This window comes from Vipera berus, assembly GCF_964194415.1.
Source record: "Vipera berus genome assembly, chromosome: 12".
Lineage (NCBI taxonomy): Eukaryota > Metazoa > Chordata > Lepidosauria > Squamata > Viperidae > Vipera > Vipera berus.
Genome location: NC_138215.1, coordinates 4,984,794 through 5,012,362, shown reverse-complemented (window position 1 = coordinate 5,012,362; position 27,569 = coordinate 4,984,794). Strand labels below are relative to the sequence as shown.

At 43.4% G+C, this 27,569-nt stretch overlaps 1 protein-coding gene across 1 annotated transcript in view; it reads right to left on the bottom strand.

Moving 5' to 3' along the window:
• The window catches only part of MEGF11 (multiple EGF like domains 11), a gene marked incomplete at its 3' end in the record, with an annotated part of 413,211 nt that overhangs the window by 23,184 nt on the left and 362,458 nt on the right, over positions 1-27,569 (bottom strand). Inside the window, 6 exon segments of the mRNA XM_081337571.1 lie at positions 5,345-5,415; positions 5,417-5,651; positions 7,355-7,483; positions 9,872-10,000; positions 11,039-11,167; positions 16,945-17,073. Coding sequence (XP_081193697.1) covers positions 5,345-5,415; positions 5,417-5,651; positions 7,355-7,483; positions 9,872-10,000; positions 11,039-11,167; positions 16,945-17,073 — 822 coding nt within the window.

The following is a 27,569-nucleotide window of genomic DNA, read 5'->3' as shown; positions in this document are numbered from 1 at the left end:
AACTAATCAAGGAGAGAAGCCACTTGGAATTAAGGAGAAACTTCCTGACAGTGAAAACAATTGATCAGTTGGAATGGCTCGTCTGCAGAAGTTCTGGGTGCTCCAACCCTGGAGGTTTTAAAGAAGAGACTGGATAGCCCGTTTGTCTTCTGCTTGGGCAGGGGGTTGGACTAGAAGACCTCCTAGGTCCCTTCCAACACTCTTATCCTGTATGTGTGCAAGGTGGTAGGATATGAAGGTGAAAACTGCAATGAACAGGGGAAAAACGATTGCAAGGGATACGAAGGCTATATTTTGTGGTGAAGCCTATGATTTTCCTATTCAGAAATGGGTAACCTTTTCAGACTGCAGGGTGTGCAAATCCTTCACATTAATCTGGGCCAAGGTCAACGTTGCAAAAAGTAAGTGGGGGTCTGACTTTTACTAAGGAGTTACTCGGTTTCCTGTGAGGAGTTTTAACAGGAGGGATCGGCAAAGAGAACTGGTATAATATGGTATGCATTTCTGACTAATTCTTCTTCTAGTATTTTACTGTTGATATTGGAGTAACTTGGCCTTTTAGACAAAAATGGGAGTTGCTTATTGAGAGAGGAGGAAAAGTAGATATTTAGGAAGATAGAAATATGTTATTACCAGAAATCTGTGTACGGGCATGAAGAGGGAACATGAAGTTTGCATCCATGGCAACTCTTAAGATTTATATATAATAGATATCAATATTGTATGAATCCTGTCATACAATATTCTGAACAACAATATAACAGTTTATACTTTCTATGGATAGCGAATAGAAAAACAACTTGATCAGAGAACAAATTGATCTGGGATTGCCACTTAAAGCACAAATTATTGGAACGCTACGTGAAGAAGTCCAAGTTCTCCAGATAAATCTATAATGCTGAGAAAGGTGAGGAAAAAAAGAAGATGATGACGTGCACCCTTGGAAAACCTGGAGGGCCAGTTTGGAGACAAATGGCAGCAAATTATCTCATTTTGCATAATTTATGTTTTTACAATTCAGGCTTTAAAAATATATATTTTTGTCTGAAGCCACAGCAGGCAAAAGGTGCTTTAAAAAAAACATTTCCTCTATTCTTTTTTTACTTAGTTACAAAGTCCCAGGCTTAAACAGCTGTACAAGTTCAGAACATACAAACAGACAAGAACTGAAGTACCTCAAAATGTATCTGCTGTATTTCAAATTAACAAGGACAGCCAACATCCAATTTTCTGGCATGGGGAAAGTCACAGTATTATAAAATTCGAAATAATTGGGAACTCATGAGCGACGTCTAGCCAGTTTTACGGTTTTTAAGTATAATTTCATCCTTCCTCTTTTAGTGCCTACATTCAGATAGAAGAGCATGCTGCAGAATAGGTGTAGCAACTGCTGGTCACGGTGGATCCATTCTCCTCTGGAAATGGGGTAGACTGAGGACATAGATTCCAGTCAGATGTCAGGTTTTGCATCTTTTTCTTTGAAACACAATTCAATTTCTTCTTACAATCTCTGTGATGGAAACTGATTCAGTTTATCAGACAACAATTCTTGTCTGTTCCACTGAATCTGCCTGTGGCTTAGAATCCTTGTTACAATCTAGGCTAGGCTACTTATTCTCCAAAGCACCAGAGGGCAGGACAAGAAACAATGGATAGGAACTAATCAAGGAGAGAAGCAACCTGGAATTAAGGAGAAAATTCCTGACAGTGAGGACAATCAGCCAGTGAGAAGAATAAACAGCTTGCCTTCAGAAATTGTGGGTACTTCATATCACTGGTGGTTTTTAAGAAAAGACTAGACAGCCAACGATCTGAAATGGTATGCTTGAACAGGTGGGGTGGACTAGAAGACCTCCAAGGTCCCTTCCAGCTCTATCCTGATTAATTGATTAATGCACTGTGCTATTTCTTTGCTAAGCAATAACACCTCATTGTTTAAGAATATCAAAGAATGTTCTAACCCAGGGGTCTTCAAACTTGTCCCTTTTATGACTTGTGGACTTCAACTCCCAGAATTCTTCAGCCATGCTGGCTGAGGAATTCTGGGAGTTGAAGTCCACAAGTCATAAAAGGGACAAGTTTGAAGACCCCTGTTCTAACTAATGTAAAAAAGTTAATATTAACAGCAATAGCAATAGCACTTAGACCTATAAATTGCTTCACAGTGCTTTACAGCCCTCTCTAAGTGGTTTTACAGAGTCAGCATAATTCTCCCCAATCATCTGGGTCCTCATTTTACCGATCTTGGAAGGATGAAAGGCTGAGTCATCCTTGAGCCAGTCAGGATCGAATTGCTGGCAGTCGGCAGGGTCAGCCTGCAATACTGCATTCTAACCACTGCGCCACCATGCAGTTTTGTATTAGGAAAATAATAAATATTCAATATTAGAGGAAGTAGCAATCCAATTCCCCTCTTTTAACTGGGCTTTGTGGTCAGACAATGGTTGAACTTAATTTCAATAAACATGTAACCATCTTAAGCCAAGACGGCAGCCATTTTTTTAAAAAAAAATGTTTTTGACCACTTCCTGTGGACCTGCCTGATTGGAAGGTTGCTACTGTGAGGATTAATATAAAATGCAACCTCCTGCATGGCGCCAAACTATGTAAATATTAGGAAAATCCATCAATAATACACTTGAACTTGTCAGATAAAGGAGCAGCATGAAAATTACGCACCTGAGGGAATAATCCAAAAGGAAGTTATGTTAAGAAAAGTAAATAAGTCCTGATGCCATAATCTCTCTTGGCCAACTTGCCTTGCAGTTTTTTTCCCAGGATGTACTTCACCTTCCCAATCTGGTCTCAGCCCTGAGATCTCCCACCCCAAAACTAATCCAGCTTTCAGATCCATCAAAGGGGGGCAGGGGCTCCCATTTTCCAACCTTGAGGGGGGTGGGGAGAAACTCTTTTGCAGCAGACCAACATCGTGCTTGAGAAGATTTCGTTTCATCTTAAATGCATGTCATTGATCTTCTTCAGTCTCCCACAGCATCACAATTGGGACCGGACTTCTGTTGCTAAGCTAGGTGGTTCAGCCAGGCATGCTTGATTTTATGACCTGTTTTGACCCAGCCACTAAACGAAGCACTGCAGTTATTAAGTGAATCACTTGGCTCTTAAGTGAATCCTGCTTCTGCCATTGACCACCATAAATACAGGCTGGTTGCAAAACACCCCAAATTTGGCTATGTGACCATGAGGATGCTGTGACAATCATAAGTATGTGGACCATGATATGTCATTTTTCCCCAGGGCTATTATAACGGTAAACAGAGGCTAAACAAATGGTTTTAAGTCAAGGATGAGCTGTATTTTAGACATTCCACTTCTGCACACCCAGATGAAGTAACGTTTGGAGTTCTTGAAGGAGCCCTTTGCTTTGGCCTTCAGAAATGGGGCAGGAGAAAGAGACCTGAGAAAGAGGAAAGCATCAGAAGGAGAACAGCCTGAGGTTACACAGCGCTATTCTTTAAAACAGGCAATGAAGATTTTGGATAGGGTTTCGTGATCCTTTTAATTATCCCAGAACAATAAAATAGCGCCCTCAGAAACCTGTCATTGTCTAATATTTGACCAGCCCTACCTTGAAGGACTGATAAGCACCTAAGGAACTGAAGTGCAATCTATAGTTCAGGGTGTCAAAACCTTGGCAACTTTAAGACTTGTGAACTTCAACTCTCAGAATTCTCCAGCCAGCATTCTGGGAGTTGAAGTCCACGAGTCTTACGTTTGGAGACAACAAACTGAAAGTAACGAGGATAGTGATCCTGTTTCAAGAGGGAATAGGACAACCTCTGCTCCAGGAACCTGAAATTGCTCCAAGATCACCTCTAAACCACCAACCTTAAGTAAGAGATGATGGAATCCCTTCTAGAGAACCTAAATGGGCAAAAGGGGCATTGATCTGCCTTGGAGAATTCCAAGCCTCTTGCTTAGACAAGACCAAATTTTGGAAAGGTGCTGTTGCAAACCACTGGAAACATGTTGAGGGTTGCTCATTTTGCTCCTCTGACTTCTCCCTGCTGTCCCAGTTCATCCCCATTTCCAAGGGGGATGAATAGCAAGAGCAATAGCACTTAGACTTATATACCGCTTCACAGTGCTTTACAGCCCTCTCTAAGCGGTTTACAGAATCAGTGTATTGCCCCCCCCCCCAACAATCTGGGTCCTATTTTACCGACCTCAGAATGATGGAAGGCTGACTCAACCTTGAGCCGGTCAGGGTCAAACTCCTGGCTGTGGGCAGAGTTGCCTGTAATCCTGCATTCTAACCATTCTAACCACCAGGGCTCTATGAAATTAGCCAGTGCCATCGGGGTGATCTGTGGTAGGTAAGAAAAGATTGTAGACTTTCTACGAGTTAAATTACAATAACAGATTGTTAATAGAGGGCTTTGTAGTTTAACTTTGGCTGTTGATTAACCTGTTAACTATTTTTTCTTCATATATATATATATATATATATATATATATATATATATATATATATATATATATATATATATATATATATATATATATATATATATATATATATATATATATAATGTGTGTGTGTGTATATCTGTATATGTATATGTATGTATATACGTATAAAGGTAAAGGTAAAGGTTCCCCCGCACATGCGTGCTAGTCGTTTCCGACTCTAGGGGCCGATGCTCATCTCCGTTTCAAAGCTGAAGAGCCAGCGCTTGTCCGAGGACGTCTCCGTGGTCATGTGTCCGGCATGACTAGACGCCAAAGGCGCACGGAACGCTGTTACCTTCCCACCGTAGTGGTCCCTGTTTTTCTACTTGCATTTTTACGTGCTTTCGAACTGCTAGGTTGGCAGAAGCTGGGACGAGTAACAGGCGCTCACTCTGTTACGCGGCACTCGGGATTCGACCCGCCAAACTGCCGACCTTCTGATCGACAAGCTCGGTGTCCTAACCCACTGAGCCACCGCGTCCCTTTCGTGTATACGTGTATGTATGTATATATGTATATGTATATGTACACACACATATACATACATACATATGTATATGTATGCATGTGTATGTATTCATGTGTATGTATATGTATGTATAACGTATGACAGGTCAAACTAGATGGCAAATAGATGTAAAAATTTATAAATCTTGGACCTGTTTCGCAAGGGGAAAAGCTATTCTTGTCGCAATATGTTTGCTAGTATCAAACTAGGGGGGATAACATGTGTTTTGGTTTTTTTGTCTTTTTAACTCACACCTTTTTTGTCCAGTTTTGTTTCGTCTTTGTAATTTTTTCCCCTTTGTATTTTAATTTTCTGAATAGAATTAAAAATAATAATGAAAAAGAAATTAGCCAGTGGCACAGGGACAAGGAGACCTTGTGTCCGACAGGTAAGAATTCCCCTCCCCTTTAGCCGGAGCTGTCCTCGTCCCAAGTCCCCTTACCGGAGAGCGAGTAATCGGTGTTGTTCATCCGCAGGGCCGGGGTGTACGAGACGCTCGGCATGTCGTGACCTTTCTTCTGCTTACGTCGATACCACACAAACAGTGCCAGCAAAACCATAATAATTAGCAGGAGGATAATAATTCCAGAGATTGCTCCCACTGAATGCCTCTCAGATCCAAGAGCTGGGCTAATTTTAGTATAGGGATTTAATTCTTCCATCATGAGAGCCGCTGTTAAAAATAATTCACAATGCACCATTAAATTAAGTGGGGGAGGCCATGTTGCAAGAAAGGGCCAGCTATTTACAGGGATTACAGTTCCTACAGCTTTCCACCAGCTCGGCTGAAACGGGTCACCGAACTACACCACTCAGAAGGAGGGATGCTGAGAGATGTGGTCCGGCAATATCTGGAGAGCTACTCTTTGGACCCCCATGCCAGTTGGAAGGAAACCTCAGCTAGCCCAAAGAAATTGCCTTCCGCTTGTTTCGTGGTTTAACAGGGTGCATCTCTGCCCCAGATGCCAGCTTTTGGTTCATTTCAGTAACACTTAGCAATTTAGGCTTCTATACCGCCCCTTTACAGCACTCTCTGGGCAGTTTGTAATATAGAAGCATTGTTTGCATGTTTCCCCAAGCAATCTGGGTCCTCATTTTACCAGTCTCGCAAGGAATGGAAGGCTGAGCACACATTGAACCAGTCAGGATTGAACTCCAGGCTGTGGGCAGAGTTTGCCTGCAATGCTGCCTTCTAACCACTGGGATCCTTATGGGGGTGAGACCAGTTCTATGTAGATGACCTCTCCCGGCGATTCTAGGCAAATCTGCCTTACGAAATGCAAGGGATGGGAGGATCCACAAAGAGACGGTCAAAAAGTCATGATGAGGGCCGACAAAAGTGGAACCAAAGCCCCAACCTTTTCTCCCTGCTCTGCTGCACCTAGTTGTGGTGCCCATCTTGAAGTTATTTTGAACTGCCTTTAGACATCCTTCAAGGAGATATTTGGGAGAGAAGGAGTGTCCCAAACAGGACAATTTATTTTATTTTATTTAGAAGATTTTATATGGCTGCCCAGTCACTCCCAGTGACTCTAGGCAGCTTACAAAAAGTCAAAACTCCAATATAAAAAGAATAATTAAAAAAAACCAATAACCCACCCCCCACATCCCTCTGGCAACAACACACAATCAAAACAAGCCACTTGATGGGCACCATCCCACTTGAGGTTCCCCAGGCCCGTTGGGAAAAAAAACAGGTCTTTGGGCCTTGTGAAAATGTGACAAAGTGGGGGCCAGTCTCATCTCTGCAGGGATGGCGTTCCAAAGGGACGGAGCCCCCACAGAGAAGGCCCATCTTCTGGGCCTCGCTAGATGTGCCTCCTCAGGAGAGGGGCCTGCCTGCAACATCCCTTGCCTCCCCGCTCTGGTGGGTACGTGTGACTGGGAAGTGACGGTCCTTCAGATAACCCGGTCCCAAGCCATGAAGGGCTTCAAAGGTGACAACCAGCACCTTGAATTGCACCTGGAAGCAAGTGGGCAGCCAGTGCAGGAGAGGTGACACAGGCGCACACCTGGGTCTGCACAATGATATATGATGGCATCTGAATCAGGCTGCTTTATTCTAGCAAAGTAAATGCCTTCCCTTGACCCACGACTGGGTCTCTACCTCCAAACCATGCCATCTCTGTTAAACCTCAGCATTTCAGCCTTCCTTCAAAAAGGTTCCAGTTACTAGTCCTCATGGAAAAATCCAAAGCTGGATAGACTGCCAACCCTGCCTTTTCCCCCTCCCGTGTGAATTTTTTTCCAGGGTGTAAAGATTTTTTTGGCGGGGGGGTTTGTCTTTTTGAGCTGTTCTGGAATAATGGCCCAAGACCGAGTTGAAGGCTCCATTGAGAAGGACAAGAGCAGGGGAAAGAAGAGGAATTGCCTCACCTTGATCGCACCTGATTCCTTTGAACCCGGGGCTGCAGTAACAGGTACCTGTAACATAGTCACAGGTGGCGTTATTCATGCATTCGCAGAGCTGCTGGCAGCCATAACCAAACGTTCCTTGTGGGCACTCTGAAAATGCAAGGTGAAAAAAAAAAGTCTGTAAAAACAGCCCAGCATTTGGCCAATCTAGTTATTTTTTGCAGTCGAGGATCCTCAGAAGACGCCAGTTAGGAAAACCTCAGGTAACTGACACAGCACTCCTGTAGTGTAGGACAATATTATTCAATCACGGCAACTTTCAAGATGGGTGGACTTCAACTCCCAGAATTCCTAGCCAGCCGTATAAGGGGGTGCTGCAGCTGGCGATGTTCTTTGTGATATGTTTTCTATAACTCTGAAGCTTCAGTTTCCCCCTGAGATTTCATGAGACCCAGAGAGGCTGTACTACCGTGGTGGCGAACCTATGGCACGCGTGCCACAGGCGGCACCCAGAGCCCTCTCTGTGGGCACGCGCGTTGTCGCCCCAGACCTGGGCCTTCAGCTGGGTTTTATAAAACCTTTTCGCTTTAGGCTTCCACTGCCGTGTGCAAAAAAAATAAAAATAAAGGTTCAATCAATCAATTTCAACTTCTCGCGGGGAAAGAAAAAGATCTCGCAAAGTTGGAATTGATTGACTTTTTAATCCCACCCAGTCTGCCGCTACCACCGAAGCCACGCCCCCTAATAGGGCACGCCCACCCAATGGGCCACGCCCACCCAGTGTGCCCCAGCCACCTGGCACCTGACGATACATAAGCGGGTTTGGGGTTGCAGTTTGGGCCCTCGGTCTCTAAAAGGTTCGCCATCGTGTCGGGGGCTGGACAGAGAGTTGTGACATACTCATCTGTCCTCATCTGCCTGACGCTAAATAAAAGCAAGAACGCCCACATTTTCTACTCCCAAAACTTTTCAAAAACAAATGCTCGTCCATCAAATTCAATGAGAATTAACAGGAAAAAAAAATGTGTAGGAGAGATTTTTGTCCTGGGCAGAGAGACAGGCAGGCAGAAGGAATGAAAGTGACCCCCACTTCCTTAAACCTCCTTTTGACTTCCCCTTCAATGCTGGCTACCCTGAACAGCGACAGGTTGCCAGATCCAGTTTCCCACTGGATTTCCCATCATGCCCCTGGGCAGTGTCTCTCCAGGGCACTGTGGGAAATGCCCCAATTCAACCAGGTCTGGTTATTTGCTCACTGCAACCTGCATAATTGCATTTCGTGGACGGTAATTTAATTTTTGCAAACAAGTGCAGTTTAAAGTGTCACTCTTCATAGAGCCAGTGTTTGCAGTTCTGTAATACTAGACGTGAAAAATTTGCAATTTTTTTTTGGAAAACGCTGAAGGTCACCCCCAAGTCTCTCAGAGATTATATTTCTTCGGGGGTCCTGCAGCCTTGAGCAAGACAACCCAGGCGGGGCCCCTCTGAACCGAAGCCGGCCCTGAAGCCATGAAAATGTTATGGTTTCCTCTTCTCCTCTCCTTTCCTCTCCAGACTGCCAACATTTGGTTTTCCATATTTCTATCAGAAGGAACATGATTGAATGGCCAGCGACAAAATTTATTCATACAATTACTGTGATGGTGACAATAAATCTGGCGACAGCTTATTGTATTTCTTTGGGCAACATTCAATAAAAATGAAGAGGCAGGCTGTAAACCAGCTGGTGACTCTGCTACTCTAGTGGGAAAGTTTTGGGGACACACCCAAACTCTCTGCATTCCTCTTCAACCTAAGGCAGATACATCAAGATGGAAAGAATGGAGGAAGGAAGGAAAGAAAGAAAAGAAAGAAAGAAAGAAAGAAAGAAAGAAAGAGAAAGAAAGAAAGAAAGAGGGAGGGTGGAAGGAAGGAACAAACGAACAAATGAACAAAAGAAGAGGGGGAAAGGGAGGGAAGTAGGGAGGGAGGAAGGAAGGAAAGAAGAGAAAGAAAGAAGGAGGGAGAATGGGAGGGAGGGAGGGAGGAAAGAAGAGGGAGGGAAGAAGGAAGGAAAAATGCAGGATGGATGGATGGGAGGGAAGAAGGGAGAGAGGGAAGGAGAGAGGGAAGGAAAGGAAAGAAGGAGGGAGGGAGGGAGGAAAGAAGAGGATGAGAGAGTGGAAGGAAGAAAGGAAGAAACAAAGAATAGAGGGATGAATGGAAGGAAGGGAGGAGGGAGGAAGGAAGGAAAGAAGAGGGAGGGAGGAAGAAATGAAGGATGGATGGGAGGGAGGGAGAGAGGAAGGAAGGAAGGAAGGAAGGAAGGAAGGAAGGAAGGAAGGAAGGAAGGAAGGAAGGAAGGAAATAACTGCAGCCCGGAATACAAAATGCCCATTTCTGTGGACGATGCGGTGGTTGTGTTTCCTTCAACCACACAGATACTCTGTCTTCTTTTTTTTCCCTTTGGGCTTCCTGCATGCACCCCAAAAACCCCCCCTCCAAAGCAAAGCAGCTCCAATCTACTGGGTAAGAGGCTTTCCGCTCCTCACGACTTACTCTGCTCGCACTGTTTTCCAGTGAAGCCGGTTCTGCAGGTGCATTGCCCGGTGACGTGGTCGCAGTCGGCCCCGTTCTGGCACTGGCAGACGCTGGCACAGTGCTTTCCATAAAAGGCAGCTGGACATCCTGGCAGATTGGGATCCAGAAAAAAAAGACACGGGAAGACATCAGGCCACGAGGACTGAGCCCCAAGTCTCCCTCTTCACCACGGCCTTTGCGGGGAGGGGGAGGGGGAGGGGAGAGCTTAGGCCAGGAACCAGATCCGAATCTAAGGTATAGTAGGGGATGATGGGGTCTGTAATCCAACATCTCCACAAGGTTGGGAAAATGGTTTGGGCCAGTGTTTCTCAACTTTTAAGACAGGTGGACTTCAACTCCCAGAATTCTGGGAGTTGAAGTCCACCTGTCTTAAAGTTGCCAAGGTTGAGAAATACCGCTTTGGGCTGTTACTGAGCCCAAATCGGATTGAAAGGCTTCTCTTAAACCAGACATGTCAAACACAAGGCCCGGGGGCCGGATCCGGCCCGCAAAGTGGTTTCATGTGGCCCGCGAAGCCATCCTGGAAACAGTGAGGGAACGGCCCCCACTGCCTTGGACCAGAGACCCTCCTTCTGCCAGAGACCCCCAGATCTGTCCCACTCCTGCCCAGGCCCCCATAGGCACTCTTGATGCAAATGATGTAGGGCTGGCCACGCCCACCCAGTAGGCCATATGCACTCTAGCCACGCCCACCCAGTAGGCCACGCCCACCCTGGCCACACCCACCCGGCCCCCGGAGGGCAACCGCAATGCTGATGCGGCCCTCAATGGAATTGAGTTTGACACCCCAACAGCCCCCCGGTTTCTTAATTGCCACTTTGAGGATTTTTTTTTTCGGGATCGGCTTCAAAGTCCAACCTGTATGTAAAATTAGGGAATTGGTGCCGGGGAAATTGGAACGCTTTGTGCAACTAGAAAAGTACTGCTGTTTCCCCCCCCCCTTTTTTTGTTCACTTGTTAGGATTGATTTATTTTGGGGTGGGTTTTATTTTCTTTGCTTTGGCCGCCGTTTTGACTTTGCAGCAGCTCTGAAAGTGCTCAGAGCGGACACTAGGGGGCAGTGCAAACTTTTGCAGAGATCTTCCAAGCAAGAACCTGGAAAGGCTTCCAACTTCTCGGTCTTACTCTGAGAACAGTAGGGACCCGTCCAGCCAGGGGTACATCGGCATTCTCCGTTGTGGGGGCTGCACGTCCCACCATTGTGGCAACTGCACGAATGAAAGCAATCGGTTCCCCAAAAGCCCACTGGACAAGCTGGTGAGAAAGAGAACGAGAGAGAGAATATGTCCTAATCTTTCCCATCCTTGAAACTGAGAAGTGTTCAGAATATAGATGTCGATGCTTGCAATAATAGGGTTGGAAGGGACCTTGGAGGTCTTCTAGACCAACCCCTGCTCAAGCAGGAGACCATAGACCTTTTCAGACAAATAGTTGTCCAGTCTCTTCTTGAAAACCTGCAGTGATGGAGCACCTACAACTTCTGGGTTCAAGCTGTTCCATTGATTAATTGTTTTAACTGTCAGGAAATGTCTACTTAATTCTAGGTTGGATCTCTCTTTAATGATCTTCCAACTATTGCTTTTTGACCTGGCCTCAGCTGCTCTGGAAAATAGGTTTATCCCCCCCCTCCTCTTTGTGGCAGCCCCTCAAATATTGGAGCACTGCTATCATGTCACCCTTCGTTCTTTTCACTCGACAAGACACACCCAATTCCTGCAACTGTTCATCGTATGGTTTACCCTCCAGTCTCCTAATCATCTTTGTTGCTTTTCTCTGCACACTTTCTACGGTCTCAGCATTTTTTTGTGTTCTGGAACTGGACACTTTAAACTATTTTAACTGTTTTCATCAAACTGCTACAGTTCACAGCTTCCTCCACAGGGATAAACACACTCTGTACATGCGCTGAAATCTCTCCCATCAGGATGGCAGAGAAAGGGATACAAAAGGATCTTGCTCAACCTGCTGTCAACTCTACAACGAACCTGGCTGCAGCCATCTTGATCGTTCTAGGTTGCTACAAAGGTGGGAGGGGGTGTGGAGGAATTCTGCTGGTCTAAACAATTCAATGTTCTGTGGGAACCAAGGTCATTTCTGCCAGTTGAATTGGGAGGGGGAACAGTTGGGTAGAACAGGGCTTTTCAACCTTTTCATCCATTGTACCACTTTTAAGATATGGCAACATCCGAGTACCACCAGTCACCTAGCAAACTTGACCAAAAAAAGAAAAGAAAAGGAAAAAAGTGATGAAGTACAGGTAGTCCTCAACTTACAACACTTTGCTTAGTGACTGTTTGAAGTTACAATGGCACTGAAAAAAGTGCCCCCCAAGCCACAGCCGAGCAAGACACCTGCCTGCCCGCCTGGCGGCGTTCTTCCTCCTGTCTGAGGTTTTCATTGTGAGCATTTCTGTTGAGGATTGGCAGTGGGGAAGGGGTGGGGGGTATTTGGTTTTTATTCCCCCCCCTGCAGGGTGGTTGCAGCGAGTTTTGGTCACTTCACATGACCCTGGGACACTGTGACCATCATAAATATGAATCAGTTGCCAAGCATCTGAATGTAAATCACAAGACCCTGGAGATTTTTATTTTTTATTTATTTATTTTAATCCCATTTATATCCCGCCCTTCTCCGAAGACTCAGGGCGGCTTACAATCTAAGCACAAATCAACTTAGATGCTGCAACATTCCAGCTGATTGGCGCTTCCTCTGGGCTCAGAAGTGCCAGGATCAGCGTCGAGCTCCAGCTGGAGCCTGGCGCTGATCCTGGCTCTTCCGCTGAGCCCTGACAGCCCTGCAGCTCCAGCCGTCTCTCGCTCAGGCTTGTGCGGTGCTGCCACCAGTTCAGCTCATTCCCCTCCCCCGCTACCACTTCTCTAGGATGGTCGCGTACCACCTGCCAGGTGCCAATGTACCACAGGTGGTACCCGTACCACTGGTTGAAAAGCCTTGCAGTAAAAAGCCTGCTACGTTTTGTAATAATGTTTCTCTTTGCCGGGATTTGGTTTTACTTTTGACCATGCCAATATTTTGTAACCAATAAAGATGTTCTTTGAGGAAATCTCTAGCTTTGGAGTTCTGATTTGTTTGGTCTCCTCTATCGGAACCTTGACACCTGCGGTGTTTTAATGCACATTCACCCACTTCGTGCTTTTTCAGATCAATATCAGAAGCAAAACAACCGTGTACTTAAATATCAGCCCCCCTTCACATTTGACAGTTCTCCAAGCGACAAAACACATCCAAAAATATAAACAGGAGAACGGGAGGACATAAAAAGGGCTTTGCAATAATCTGGGCAAACACTGTATATTAGGGGAAAAGATATGGAAGTGTGTGTATTAGGCCGTATTCTGTTAACAAAATATAGTGGTAAGGAAAGTGTGCTCAACTATGTGTAAAAAATGATGCAGAAATTGGAAGAAGTAGATTTTGAAATTGATAACCTAAGAATGGAATGAAAGTGAAATTTATTGGCTGTTTTGAAATTACTTCAACAGTTTTAGGGCAAGAAAATTCTGTTCTGGAACTACATCAAGCATTAAGCAGCTTCACACATTACTTTAAGCTGCCTAGACCAGGGGTAGGCAACCTTGGCCCTTTTATGACTCATGGACTTCAACTCCCAGAATTCCTCAGCAAGCATGGCTCAGCTTGGAAACCTCTCCCTTTCCCCTCAGCATGGCTGGCTCAGGAATTCTGGGAGTTGAAGTCCACAAGTCATAAAGCGGCCTAGGCCTAGGCCGGGGGTAAGCAACCTTAACTCTTTTATGACTCATGGACTTCAACTCCCAGAATTCCTGAGCCAGCATGGCTCAGCTTGGAAACCTCTCCCTTTCCCCTCAGCATGGCTGGCTCAGGAATTCTGGGAGTTGAAGTCCACGAGTCATAAAAGCGCCAAGGTTGCCTACCCCTGGCCTAGGCCCTGCTAAGATTGAGGAGATGGATAAAGTGCACAGATAAACACATATGATGGCTTGTTTAACCAATCTTCTTGGCTTCCTGTGACCCAGACATTTTAGCCTTTCACAATCCCTTTTTACAAAAAAATGAAATGTTTGCCACTGGCCCAATTTAGCACAAATGCAGAGGAATTTCTCAAGCCTTTTCAAAGTAACCACCCACGAAATTGATAGCCTGCCTAATTTTTATTTATTTTGATTGACAGCCATATTGAACTCACGGAAGACCTACAATAAAAGCAAAATTGCAGCTGTCAGTTTCTTTCCAATCCCTACTGTATCCCTGGAGGCTTAATGTATTTTGCAACAAATGCTGTTTAATATCCCCTGCTGCGCAGTGAATATGGAAATGCCGTTCTGGGGACACGCTGGTCTTCCCTGCAATGCCCCATCTCGGGTGAAGACGTTTAGAAAAAGGACCACAGATGTCAATCGTCTGTCTAGGCTAGGGGTAGGCAACCTCGGCTCTTTTATGATTCATGGACTTCAACTCCCAGAATTCCTGAGCCAGGTCAGGAATTCTGGGAGTTGGAGTCCATGAGTCATAAAAGAGCTGAGGTTGCCTACCCCTGGTCTAGGCAATTTCAAAGAAATAGCTACCTGCCTCTCCAAGACTTTAACAAGTAAATTACATGCAAGAGGAACGGTAGTCCTCGGGGAACGGTAGTCCCTAGTCCTCAGGGAATAGGGCGGTATATAAATATAACTAAATAAATAAATAAATAAAAGAATTTCCCTTCTGTCTGTAGCTACATATATACCTTACTGCACAGAATTGTCAATCGCTTAATTATTTCTTCAAGAAATTTTTGAAAACAATGGATTTTCCTTTAAAACAATAATAAAAAACCCCTTGGTCTTTTGGGTGGATTAAGGTGGGGTACTAAGTGGAAAATCTCTTATGGGTCAGAGATTCACGTACGTAGAACTCTTGGCCAACTTTAAAATTTTGTAAAATAGATACATTTTCTTTGCTGAAAGGCGCCCCTTTAATTTATTGGGGTCTTTCTGTAAAATTAGTTACAGGAGTATCAGGGGGAAAAAAAAGTCCTTTGCAACTTTAGCAGCAGACCTTTAAGGTAGGGATCCCCAACCCCCATTTGAAACTGGGCCACAGAAGCAGCGGGCAAGCGTGTGTGCAACTCCACTTGTGCGAGCGACGAGCGCTCAGGCTAGCACGCAAAGCTCTATTGTGTGAACAGCAGGTCCCTGCACGCCCACCGCTCATGGAAATGGAGTTGCATCACTGGTGGGATTCAGCTGGTTTCACACCTCTTCGGCAGAACCAGTAGCTAATTTTTTGTTGCCCAGGCCTAGAATGGATTTCCGGAAGTGGCATCCACACAGAGAACTGGTTGTTCACATATTTGAATCCCAACACTCCTTCCCTCTCCTTCCTTCCCTCCCTCCCTCCCTCCCTTCCTGTGGTGGGATTCAGCCAGTTCATACCACTCATTTTTTTGTTGCCCAGGCCCAGAATGGACTTCCGGAAGTGGCATCCACACAGAGATCCAGTGGTTCACAGATTTGAATCCCACCACTGAGTTGTGTGTGCAAGGGCAGGCACCTGCCACTTACATGGCACTATCCCCTACCCCCTGCCCTTGCTGGTCCACCAAGCTGGAAAGGTTGGGGACCGCTCCTTCTAATGGAGACAAATATGAATAATCTAATTGTGTAGAGTGGTTTGTGTGTATGTGTTTTTTTGGTTTTCTCTCCAAAAAAAATGAGGCCAAGGCATTGTTTTCCCCCAGCATGAATCTCAACTGGAAATTAAACCAGAAATCCTGTCCCTGCCCTGCTCTTAATGCAGCATTTCTATGGTTGAGATTCATGCCCAGATTTCTCTATGATGTTTATTCAGACATAGTTCTCCAACTAAAATCTCTTCCAACCTTAATTAAAGGCTTCCTGCCTTTAGGTCGTGCCCTTCTGTTGCTTCCTGTTGAGCACAGCTGGGAAATTAAGAATGAACAGCTAGTTAATTATTTTTTCCATGGCCCCCTTAACTGTCCCTTATTTCTGTTCCTGGCATGGTAGGAAAGTTGTATTAAAGAGTCCTCCTATCCTCCCCCCCTTTTATGGGTTCCATATTTATGAAGTGAAATAATATCCTATAGAGGGGGGTATGAGAAGAATTTTGTAATTAAATACCTCTCCCTACAAACTGTCATTAAGTTAGCAATTAGGAGAAACTCTTTGGGGGCAATTAATAGACAATTCACAAGTAATTCTAGCAATGATGTTCCTCAAGAATCAATAAACTGGGGCTGGGTGTCCCAACAGGAAGCTTTTCATTAAACAAACATTGGCATTAAGTAACCAATCATGCATTTCCAATACGATATATGAATGAAGGGAAACTTTTATAGAGAAGATTCAGACAGGAACCAGACGGCATCAATAAACTTTATCTCAGGTTCAGAAAAAGAAGACTGCAGCCACTCGTCACTTAGAGCAGGGGTAGGCAAACTTGGCTCTTTTATGACCCGTGGACTTCAACTCCCAGAATTCCTGAGCCAGCCATGCTGAGGGGAAAGGGAGAGGTTTCCAAGCTGAGTCATGGCTGGCTCAGGAATTCTGGGAGTTGAAGTCCACGAGTCATAAAAGAGCCAAGGTTGCCTACCCCTGGTATTAGGGTTTCCTGCCTTGAGCAGGGGGTTGGACTAGAAGACCTCCAAGCTCCCTTCCTGGCCTATGACTCTAACATATTAAGCTTGGACTCTGCTAATTATGGTTAATGGCTATTTTGGTCTGAATCCTGCCCATTTGAAAAAATGTATGCATCCGTTTAGTATGCAAACCTTGAAGAGGAGTTAATCCACAACCAGGCGAGGCAAGTGCTGAGAATGCAGCCCATGAATGAAGAATCCGAGAACTAACATTCCAAATCAGTGATGTCTCCTATAAAAATACTGCCATGGTTCCAAGAACTTCAAGGCAAGAATTAATTAAATTAAATTAAATTTAAATTAAAACCTGCCTATTTACCCCTAAACATACACCTGTAACCTTAAAAGAAAATCACTGCAATGGTATACAAATTAAAAAGAGGTGTGTTTCTCTTACTTTGTGAGCAATCTTTGCCGATCCATCCTGGGAAACACTGACAAGAGCCATCAGTGGGATTGCAGGTCCCATTGTTTGTACACAAGCACAACTCAGCACAGTCTTTTCCATATCTTCCACTTGGACACACTGTGGAAACAAAAAAAGGTATCAAGGTTGCGTTGTGTTGAATCCCCTCTTGAAGTTCACCATGTTGCGTAGGGTTGAAGAGGTGGCTCTCCAAGGAGTTGTACGTTGAGCTTTGGTTGAGCTTCTAACCAGTCCCTGGTTTTGTACAATGGGTAAAGGAAAAGAAGCTGACATTTAATCCAGACAAGATTTCATTTGGACGTTCTGTATAAAGGACTGTATCTTGTGTTGAATGGGGTTGCTTTGCCTACAAGGAACCAAATTCATAGATTGTAGAAATTCATGAACTCAACTCTGCAAAAGTACAGATGGACAGTCCACCAGCTCTCACCAGTTTACACTGTTACACCAGCTGTGATCCTGTCTCAAATTAGATTTACCTTTTTTTTTTTACCTTAGTGAGCTCCACTTGTACTGTTGTGATGCACTCTAACTACAGCTGCCTCTGGAAGATGTTCAGGAAAGGGCGGAGCAGATGTTGGCAGGATAAAACCAGTGGAACACATGTTACTAATTCTGTGTCAGTTTTATTAGCTAGGTATGTCTAGCCCAGGGCTCTTCAAACTTGGTCCTTTTATGACTTGCGGACTTCAACTCCTAGAATTTTGGGAGTTGAAGTCCACAAGTCATAAAAAGGGCCAGGTTTGAAGACTTCTGGGCTATCAAAGAGGAAGATTAGGGGAGACATTATTGTCTTCCAGTACTTAGGTTGTCACAGAGAAGAGGGGTTCATCTTATTCTCCAAGGCACCTGAAGGCAGGACAAGAAGCAACGGATGGAAACTAATCAAGGAGAGAAGTAACCTAGAACTAAGGAGAAACTTCCTGACAGTGAGAACAATTAATTAACGGAACAGATTGCCTCCTGGAGTTGTCGGTTCTCCATCACTGGGGGTTTTCAAGAAGAGATTGTATAGCCATTTGACTAGGATGGTATAATGTCTCCTGCTTTGAACAGGGGGTTAGACTAGAAGACCTTCCAGCCCTGAGATTCTGTGCTTTCTATGTTGGATTCATAATGTTAGCTTGGGTTAAAAAAACAACCCTTTCCGTGATACAGTACTTATTATTTGAAGGCTCACTCATGTGCACCAATGTGTCAGGACTCAGCAGATCCTTTTCATGGACTGGTCTATAAGATTGATTTGCCTTTGCAAAAAGGACCCAGAGCTTTTTCAGGGATAGTCTCAACATTGCACGCTCCATAGTAACGAGTTACGTATGGCTTCAACTTTTCCCTGTGTTTAAACTAATATTGCTTATTTCGTGATGCTTTTTCTTGTAGTCGGTCTTTTCATCTCTGCAATGTTAACATTAAAGAGTAATTTAATGGCTTAGTGCTTTTATTTATTATGGGTGCTCTTTTATCTCTCTGTTTCTAACTATAATTTACAACGTACCATGATTGGTCAAAGTGCAGCTTTGTGATATATCAGACATTTCAGCAAAGCAAGATTCTGTTCGGATGCAAAACCACTTCATCAAAACACAGCAAATATTATGCAAAACCCTACTGTCTCGGGAAATGAGTTCCATATCATGGTAGACTTCTATCTAATAAATCTTCATTCTCCAAGATGCTGTAAAGCTGAAGAAGACGCCTTCAAAAAAAGTTCACACAAACCATTAAACTCCACCAGACTTGGGAATCAAGCACGTCCATAATTGATGGATCTAAGAATTTTGAGAGAAGGACAAAAATATTCTGTTTAAGTAGGAATGGGCAGATACAACTACAATGCTAATTTGTTATTAAAGTTCTGAAAAAGGACTGCGTTCCTCTGTTATTAAAATTTCAGATGTGTTCCTGCAGCTATCATGATTTATGACTCAAATTCCTTACATGACTATTAAAAATACTTGGAAATATATTATTCCTAGCTAAAGTGGCCCTTTTTCTACCTATCGCAGATCAGACATGCATAATCTGAGGGGCACAGTTAGCTCCTGAAAGCTTTAGATGTGGCTTCCAGAGCTCCAAAATTTACAACCAGGTTGTAATTTGTAGCATGACAAAAGATGGAAAATATTACATTTTCTGGAGAGTCATCCTAGTCAGTGTATTTCACTTTCACTGGATTTAAATGCAAATGTGGACCTCTCCTTCACCAGACGTGTTCAAACAGGCTGGGTGACTTATCTGTTCAGAACTGCACTGGGGAGAGGGTTGATTCAGATAATCCTCCAGGTCCCTTCCATCCCTTACAGAATTACAGAATAACAGAGTTGGAAGAGACCTTGGAGGTCTTCCAGTCCAACCCCTTGCTCAAGCAGGAGACTCTTGAGCATGTCGTGTCAAACTCGTGACGTCACGTGATGTCGCACAACGTATCGGAGCTTTTTGCCATTGCCGGCAATGGGGTGGGTGTAGTTTCCTGATGATGCGTCTGGCCCATGGGCCGGCAGTTTGACACCCCTGCTACCATTCTGGACAAATGACTTTCTAGTCTTGAAAATCTCCAGTGATGGAGCACCCACAACTTCTGGAAGCAAGCTATTCCAGTGATTAATTGTTCTTGTAGTCAGGAAATTTCTCCTAAGTTCTAGGCTGGATCTCTGTTTGATAATCTTCCATCCTTACTTCTTGTCCTGCCCTCAGATGATTTGGAGACCCTATCATCTCTGCAAGAGCCCCTCAAATATTGGAAGACAGCTATGAAGTCACCCCTAGTCCTTCTCTTCATTAGACTAGGGACATGCTGGCTGGGGAATACTGGGAGCAGAGGTCCACCCATCTCAAATATTGCCAAAATTAAGGAACAGAATTCTAACGAGACATACTGCTTTCAGGAGTGCAGTCTGATTCAACCAACCTGGACAAAGATGATTTTCTAAGTTTTAAGTTAAGCTAGATCCTTCCCTATGGGATGCGGTGGCTCAGTGGGTTAGGACGCTGAGCTTGTTGATCAGAAGGTCAGCAGTTTGGTGGGTCGAATCCCAAGTGCCGCATAACAGAGTGAGCACCTGTTACTCATCCCAGCTTCTGCCAACCTAGCAGTTCGAAAGCACGTAAAAATGCAAGTAGAAAAATAGGGACCACTCCGGTGGGAAGGTAACAGCGTTCTGTGCCCCTTTGGCATCTAGTCATGCCGGCCACATGACCACGGAGACATCCTCAGACAAGCGCTGGCTCTTCGGCTTGGAAATGGAGATGAGCACCGGCCCCTAGAGTTGGAAACGACTAGCACGCATGTGCGGGGGAATCTTTACCTTTACCTTTAGATCCCTCCCTCTTGATCATTAAACCGAAAGAGTTGCTTGAAAGGTCGATTTTTCACTTTGCTGGAGAGCAAGAGAAACAATAGGTGCTTACACTGGGCATGTCTGCAGACCTTTTTTTGTCCTAAACATGAGTGATCAACTCAAGTTGGTGTTCTGGACCAATCTTTGAGAAGGCAGTAGAAATACTCTGTCAAGTGATTTTGGGAAGAAAAGAACCCACCACAAGTCCACCATCCATGACAAATGGATGCTGTACCAGGTTTATTTTTGTAGGTCCAACTTCAAAATGTGATGTGGATCAAGCAGTTTATGTGACTAACATTCTATCAAACCATTTTTTCCCACTCAGAGGAATCTGTAATTAAGTGATGATTGACTTGATCTAAGGGGATTTATTTGGGCGCAAGCTCCTTAAAGATGAATAAGATCATTTTAAGCAGGGCTCTTCAAACTTGGCCCTTTTATGACTTGTGGACTTCAACTCCCAGAATTCCTCAGCCAGGCATGGCTGGCTGAGGAATTCTGGGAGTTGAAGTCCACAAGTCATAAAAGGGCCAAGTTTGAAGAGCCCCGATTTTAAGTAACATTTTCAATTCAAAATCAAGATACCTTCAATTAGTTAGGTCACAATGTCAGAATAAATCCAGCTTCCTCCTTGGACCATAATGCTGAACCATAATGTCATATGTGTGATGGAATGTGGTCCAGAGTGGCAGGAGGGAGGGAAAAGAGACAGAGGAGCCTTGAATGTTGGGTGGCCCAGAAAAGAGCAAGGTCGTATCCTTCCTAGCAGCTCACAGAATTGATCTATACTTATGCAGACAATTGCTTTAGTCTGGCAAAATTAATGTCAGGCCCAAAGAACCAAGAATAACAAAGTGGGTTACTTCAGAGCAGTTCCTTTGTTGTTGTTTGCCTGTAGACAGAATCTTGCCAGCAACTATTTGTGTAAATATATATCTATTCTGTGAAGTGCTAGGGAGGGTCTGTCTTTGCCATCTTCCTGCCCACCAGACATTCTAAGCCAGGGGTCCTCAACCTTGGCAACTAAGACTTGTGGACTTCAACTCCCAGAATTCCTGAGCCAGCCATGCTGAGGGGAAAGGGAGAGGTTTCCAAGCTGAGCCATGCTGGCTTAGGAATTCTGGGAGTTGAAGTCCACAAGTCTTAAAGTTGCCAAGCCCACCCCCCCACACACATCTCCAGACTACATTCCAGCATAGTAAGTTATTAAAATGTTTTAATTGGCGACTTTCTCCAGTGAATCAATTAAACACCCAAACTCTAGTTCTTCCGAGTTTACTTGATTGATTTTTGCTATTGTAGGAAATAATTGGTTTTAAACTGCCTTTCTTGATAGCAGACAAACATTTTAAATTCCTTTGGTAAAGGATGACCTGACAGACATCCTGATAGAATTCTAGCAATCACCAGCTATTATTTTATCTATCTGAAATTGGATAACTCTTCACCGGGAGTCTATCTTCTACCTTCTATGTACTCTTGCTGTGAAGTAGGGATCAGGACTGCAGACTTGAAAATTATTTTGCCCTGTCTTCAACATAACACCCACCTTTTGTACAATATATTATTTCTACTTTATTTAGTTATTTTCTCCATTTCTTTTTTGAAATTCGTCTCCTTCATTAGAAGAATGATCAAAGAGGGAGGAAGTTTTGTAAACAGGGAAGCCGATTTACATTTGTAACAAACCAGGCTGAAGAAATGCTATTAAAAGTGATGGTGAGAGAAATATACCATCTTAATTTCAACTTGCGGGGGAAAAAAAGTGCTTTATGTTAATCCCAAATAAAATATTGAACTGCCTCTTCCTCCTCCTCCTCCTCCATCTCTTTCTTGCCTCATATTTTTTGCTTCAGAAAAATATGTATCATTTTGTATGCTTGCCTATTATGATAAATTGCAACACCAATTGTCTTTAATTAGAACATGAATATTTGATGGAAATCCTGCTGGCTGGATCAACATTTCAAAGGGAAAGCAGGGATGCTCAACAGATTGAAATCAAGAAAAGAGAATTTGACTTAATGAGATAATTATCCCCGCTCCAGACTTTGAAAAATAAGCTAGATTCTTCTAAGAAATCAGACATCATTTCCTCAAAAGAGAAAATTAAGTGTTTGGTCTCCTACTAAATGTTCCATATCATGCTGATGTCAGTTGCAAGGAGAAGAGAAAATGGATGCCTGCATTTGGTCTGGCCATAATTATTTGACCTAAGTGTGGTTTGTATGGAGGACATGATAGCAACTTTCCAATATTTGAGGGGCTGCCCCAAAGAAGAGGGGGCCAACCTATTCTCCAAACCACCTGAAGGCAGGACAGGAAGCAACGGATGGAAACTAATCAAGGAGAGAAGCAACCTAGAACTAAGGAGAAAGTTCCTGACACTGAGAACAATCAATCAGCCTTCAGAAGTTGTGGGTGCTCCATCACTGGAGGTTTTAAAGAAGAGACTGGATAGCTACTTGTCTGAAATGGGAAAGGTTAGAGGGTCTCCTACTTGTGCAAGTGGGCTGAACTTGAAGACCCTTCCAACTCTGCGTTCTGTCATTCTGACCTCATCAGGTATGCCATTAAACAGAGCGCTGATTCAGGTGTCATGCTAAGTCAGGAGTGGATAACAGCCATTTTAACGCAAGGATTTATATATTTAATTTGATTTAATTTTAATTTATCTATAATTATTTTGGCTGGCAAAGGACACCAGAGTGTGAGGAAGACAAATTCATGTTGCAGGAGGGGCAGAGAAATTACAGAACCACAGAAAGTCCTCAAGTTAAAACTGTAATGGCATCTTTGCTAGATCTCATGATGGTCCTAAAACCAAGCCAAGATGATCCTAAAACAGTTTGGTTACGTAACTCACTTGATTTTAGGACTGGCAGGTTTTTAAGCAAACCAACGGCTCACTGTGATAGTTTTGCCAAAAACCAGAAGCAAATGCCAATTTTCAGCAAAAGCCTAGTAAAATGCGATCATGGGATTGTGGGATGCTGGATGTCAAGCGCCTGAAATACAGTCGCTTGATGGTGCGGGTGACACACCTGGGGAGTACTTTGAAACTGCCTCTTAAGTACCCCCCAGGTAGGTCTGTTGGAACTTTGAATGGTTGTTAAGTGATTGGCTTTTTATGGCCAAGGTGGAACTAGAACTCACTAGTGATTGACCCAGCCAGTTCTCATGCCTAAGGCAGGACTAGAACTCACTGTCTCCTGGTGATTGGCTCAAAATCACCCAGCCTCCTTCATGCGTAAGGCAGTACTAGAATTCACAGACTCCTGGTTTCTGGACTGATAACCTTAACCATTAGACCAGGGGGTCTTCAAACCCTTTGATGACTCATGGACTTCAACTCTCAGAATTCCTCAGCCAGGAATTCTGGGAGTTGAAGTGCATGAGTCATTGAAGGGCCAAGTTTGAAGACCCCCTGCATTAGACCAAACAGATCATAGTTTGTTATGAGTACAAACCGCCTCGCCTCGCACACTCTTATTCCTTCTCTGACCCAACCACACACGCCTGTACACTTTTTTTCTTTGCATTTGACTAAGTCTGGCTCTGTCTTTGGAAAGTACGCTTAAACTGAACAAAACTTGCTGTTAACAAGCCAACTTCAAATCATAGTCGCAAAGCCAGAGCAAGGCCATCCCACTCAATAAGCTGTAGATAATCTGTATTCACCATTTGTATTCACCCAGCCTCTCCGCAGAAGGCCACGGAACAGGAGCGTAGCAAACCTAATCTCTGGACTTACTCTCACAGTGCTAAATCAAGGCTAAGCTTTATGTCCAAACATGGCTACATTCTCAGATGAACCTGGCGTAGAAAACGCTCGAGGACAACAAGCCATAAATCATGACCACAACTCCCGAACGATTTTTTTTTCATATGCTGGAATGCTGGTAAGCAAAGAATTATTATATAAATCCACCACTGATTTATGGCTGCGGATTATTATTTGTCAACATTTTAATTAGTCTCCTTTCTACAGAAGGGCAAAGCAGAGGACACCAAAGTGATTTGGCTATATTTCCTGAAAATCTTTTGTTTATGGTATACGTTCTCTGCATGTTTTCCCCTCCTTTCCCTCCTCTTTTAATTTCATGTCCTACGCAGATTGTTTACAGTGTTAATTGCTAGTTTAGACAATATGCTTTGTCAATATTTATACAGTGACAAAAGATGAGTGTGGTGTTGGGTTTTGTTTTGGGTTTTGTATCATTGTTGCGTGATTTTTATTTGTTTCTTTAATAAAACACACAAACACCATTCAGAATGCTGGAACACCCTGCCGTGCTCTTGGAAAGAGCTGTAAAACAACCACTGGCATTTCCCCCCCCCAAATCTAAAATAATTAGCAGTTGGGTTCAGCAATTTGCTAAGCGTGCTTGGTAGAAACAGTGGGTCCAGTGTTTGCAAAAAGGTCTAGCAGAACTAGGAAAAAAACAGAGAGGGGGTCAACAAAATGATGGGAAAGACGTAGAACAAGCAGGTCCAACCTGTGGGCCACAGACTGCATTCAGCCCCAGAAGATAATAAATATAAGAAAATATAATTAACTATGTATAATAATAATAATAATAATAATAATAATAATAATAATAATAATAATAATGATGATGATGATGATGATGATGATGATGATGATGATGATGATGATGTTGGAAGGGAACTTGGAGGTCATCTAGCCCAACCCCCTGCTCAGGCAGGAAACCCTATACCATTTCGGACAAATGAGTGTCCAGTCTCTTAAAAACTTCCAGTGTTGGAGCATTCACCGCTTCTGGAGGCAGGTTGTTCCACTGGTTAATTGTTCTGTCAGGAAGTTTCTCCTTAGTTCTAGGTTGCTTCTCTCCTTGATGAGTTTCCATCCGTTGTTTCTTGTCCTGCCTTCAGGTGCTTTGGAGAATAGCTTGGCTCCCTCTTCTTTGGGGCAGCCCCTGAGATATTGGAACAGTGCTATCCTGTCCCTCCTCGTCCTTTCTTCATTAAACTACACATACCCAATTCCACCAACCATTCTTAATTTCTTAATGGGGCCAAGATATAGAACATAGAGTAAGAGGGCTGGCAAAGACCTTGGAGGTCTTCTAGTCCAACCCCCTGCTCAAGCAGGAAACCTTATACTATTCTGGACAAATGGTTGTCCAGGTTTAAAAAAAAACTTAAAAACCTCCAGTGACGGAGCACACACAACTTGTGAAGGCAAGCTGTTCCTCTGATTAATTGTTCTCACTGTCAGGAAATTTCTCCTTTATTTCTAGATTGGATCTCTCTTTGATAAGTTGTCATTCATTACTTCTTGTTCTGCCTTCAGGTGCTTTGGAGAATAGGTTGACCCCCCTTCTTCTTTGTGGCAGCCCCTCAATTGTGGGAATACTGCTATCATGTCCCCCCTCGTCCTTCTCTTTGTTAGACTAGACATACCCAGTTCCTGCAACTCTTCATCATATGCTTCTAGATCTCTTATCATTTTTATTGCTCTTCTCTGCACTCTTTCTTGAGAGGCTTATTGAGTGAAAACAATTCCTCTTCACTCAATCCGGGCCCAGACAGATCAAAAGGTTGGATAAAAAGGCAGGACAAGAAACAACGGATGGAAACTAATCAAGGAGAGAAGCAACCTGGAATCCTGACAGTGAGGACAATTAACCAGTGGAACTGCTTGCCTTCAGACGTTGCGGGTGCTTCATCACTGGAGGTTTTTAAGAACAGATTGAAAAGCCAGTTGTCTGAAATGATATAGGGACTCCTGCTTTAGCAGGGGATCGGACTAGAAGACCTCCAAGTTCCCTTCTAGCTCTGACTATCATGACGTAGAATGTTTGAGTCTCTTCACATTGGAAAAACAGAGGCAGAAGTGACACAACCAGTGTGCATAAAATCAGACACAGGATGCAGAAAATGGACGGGGATCCATGTTTCAAAAGACTTAATGACATGGACTTGAAGGAGATACATGAAAATTCCCAATGCCTTCCAAAACAGAATATTCCTTTATCTAGGATAATAAGTTTATTATGGTTTGACTTGACTGCTTTCCATTAATCTGGGGGCAACTCTTAGTTTTTATTTATTTATTTATTTATTTATTTATTCATTCATTCATTCATTCATTTGTTATAGCCACCAATTTCAATCAAGAAATACTGCGTGGCTTATAGTTCTAAATCTATAAAAACAATTAAAAGAATAAAAAAAACATTTTAAACAATAAAAGCATCCCAAAAATAAATATATACAGATATGGATAGATCTTCTCCTGAATGGAGATGGTATATGACTCAGGGTAATTAGGATATCTAATTATAAGTATATCTATGTTGTTTTAGAATAAGTACAGGGGAAAAAAACATACTTCCAGCTATGGTGAATTTGTCCAAACCTTAAAAATTACTGATGCATTTATATAAGTGGGTAAAATTATAAATGAAAAAATTAAAATAGATGCCCAAAGAGCATTTTTTAAGACTATTCACTGAGGCTAGTAATAAAATAAACTCTAAAAAGGTGTTAATTTGCATACTGACAGCAGCAAAAATGGTGACATCTGAAAACTGGAAGTATTATCTGTCCTTAGATCAATGGGACAGTCTTATTCATATACTTTTTCATTTTGTCCTAAGGCAATATTAAAATCTTTCATTAACCAAATAAACAATATCAAAGAATCCGTTGCTTGAAATAGTCTGATATGAAAAGAGCTGAAGTGCATATAAGAAGTTTAGAGTTATTGAATGGTAATAATTGTAATAATAAAGAAGGTACTGTTGACAAATAATGTGTATTTCTGCATACATGCTTTACAGCAATAAGACACAGCGATGCCATCAATATCTGGCACATAGAAGTGGCATTTCTGGGACATGTGTGTGTGTGTGTATGTGTGCGCTCGTGTGCATGCGTCTTTCAGTCAGTGTTGATTCCTGGTGACACCCTAAATAAGTCCCTGCATTTTTCTTGGCGAGGTTTTTCAGAAATGGTTTGCCATTGCCTGTTTCCTAGGGCTGAGAGAGAATGACTGGCCCATGGTTACCCAACTGGCTTTGTACTTAGCGTGGGTCACCACAATATAGAAAAGATGCTGAGACTCTGGAAAGAGTGTAGAGAAGGGCAACAAAGATGTTTAGGGAGCTGGAGGCTAAAACATAGGAAGAACGGTTGCAGGAATTGAGTATGTCTAGTTTAATGAAAAGAAGGAATAGGGGTGACATGATAGCAGTGCTGCAATATTTGAGGGCTTGCCCCAAA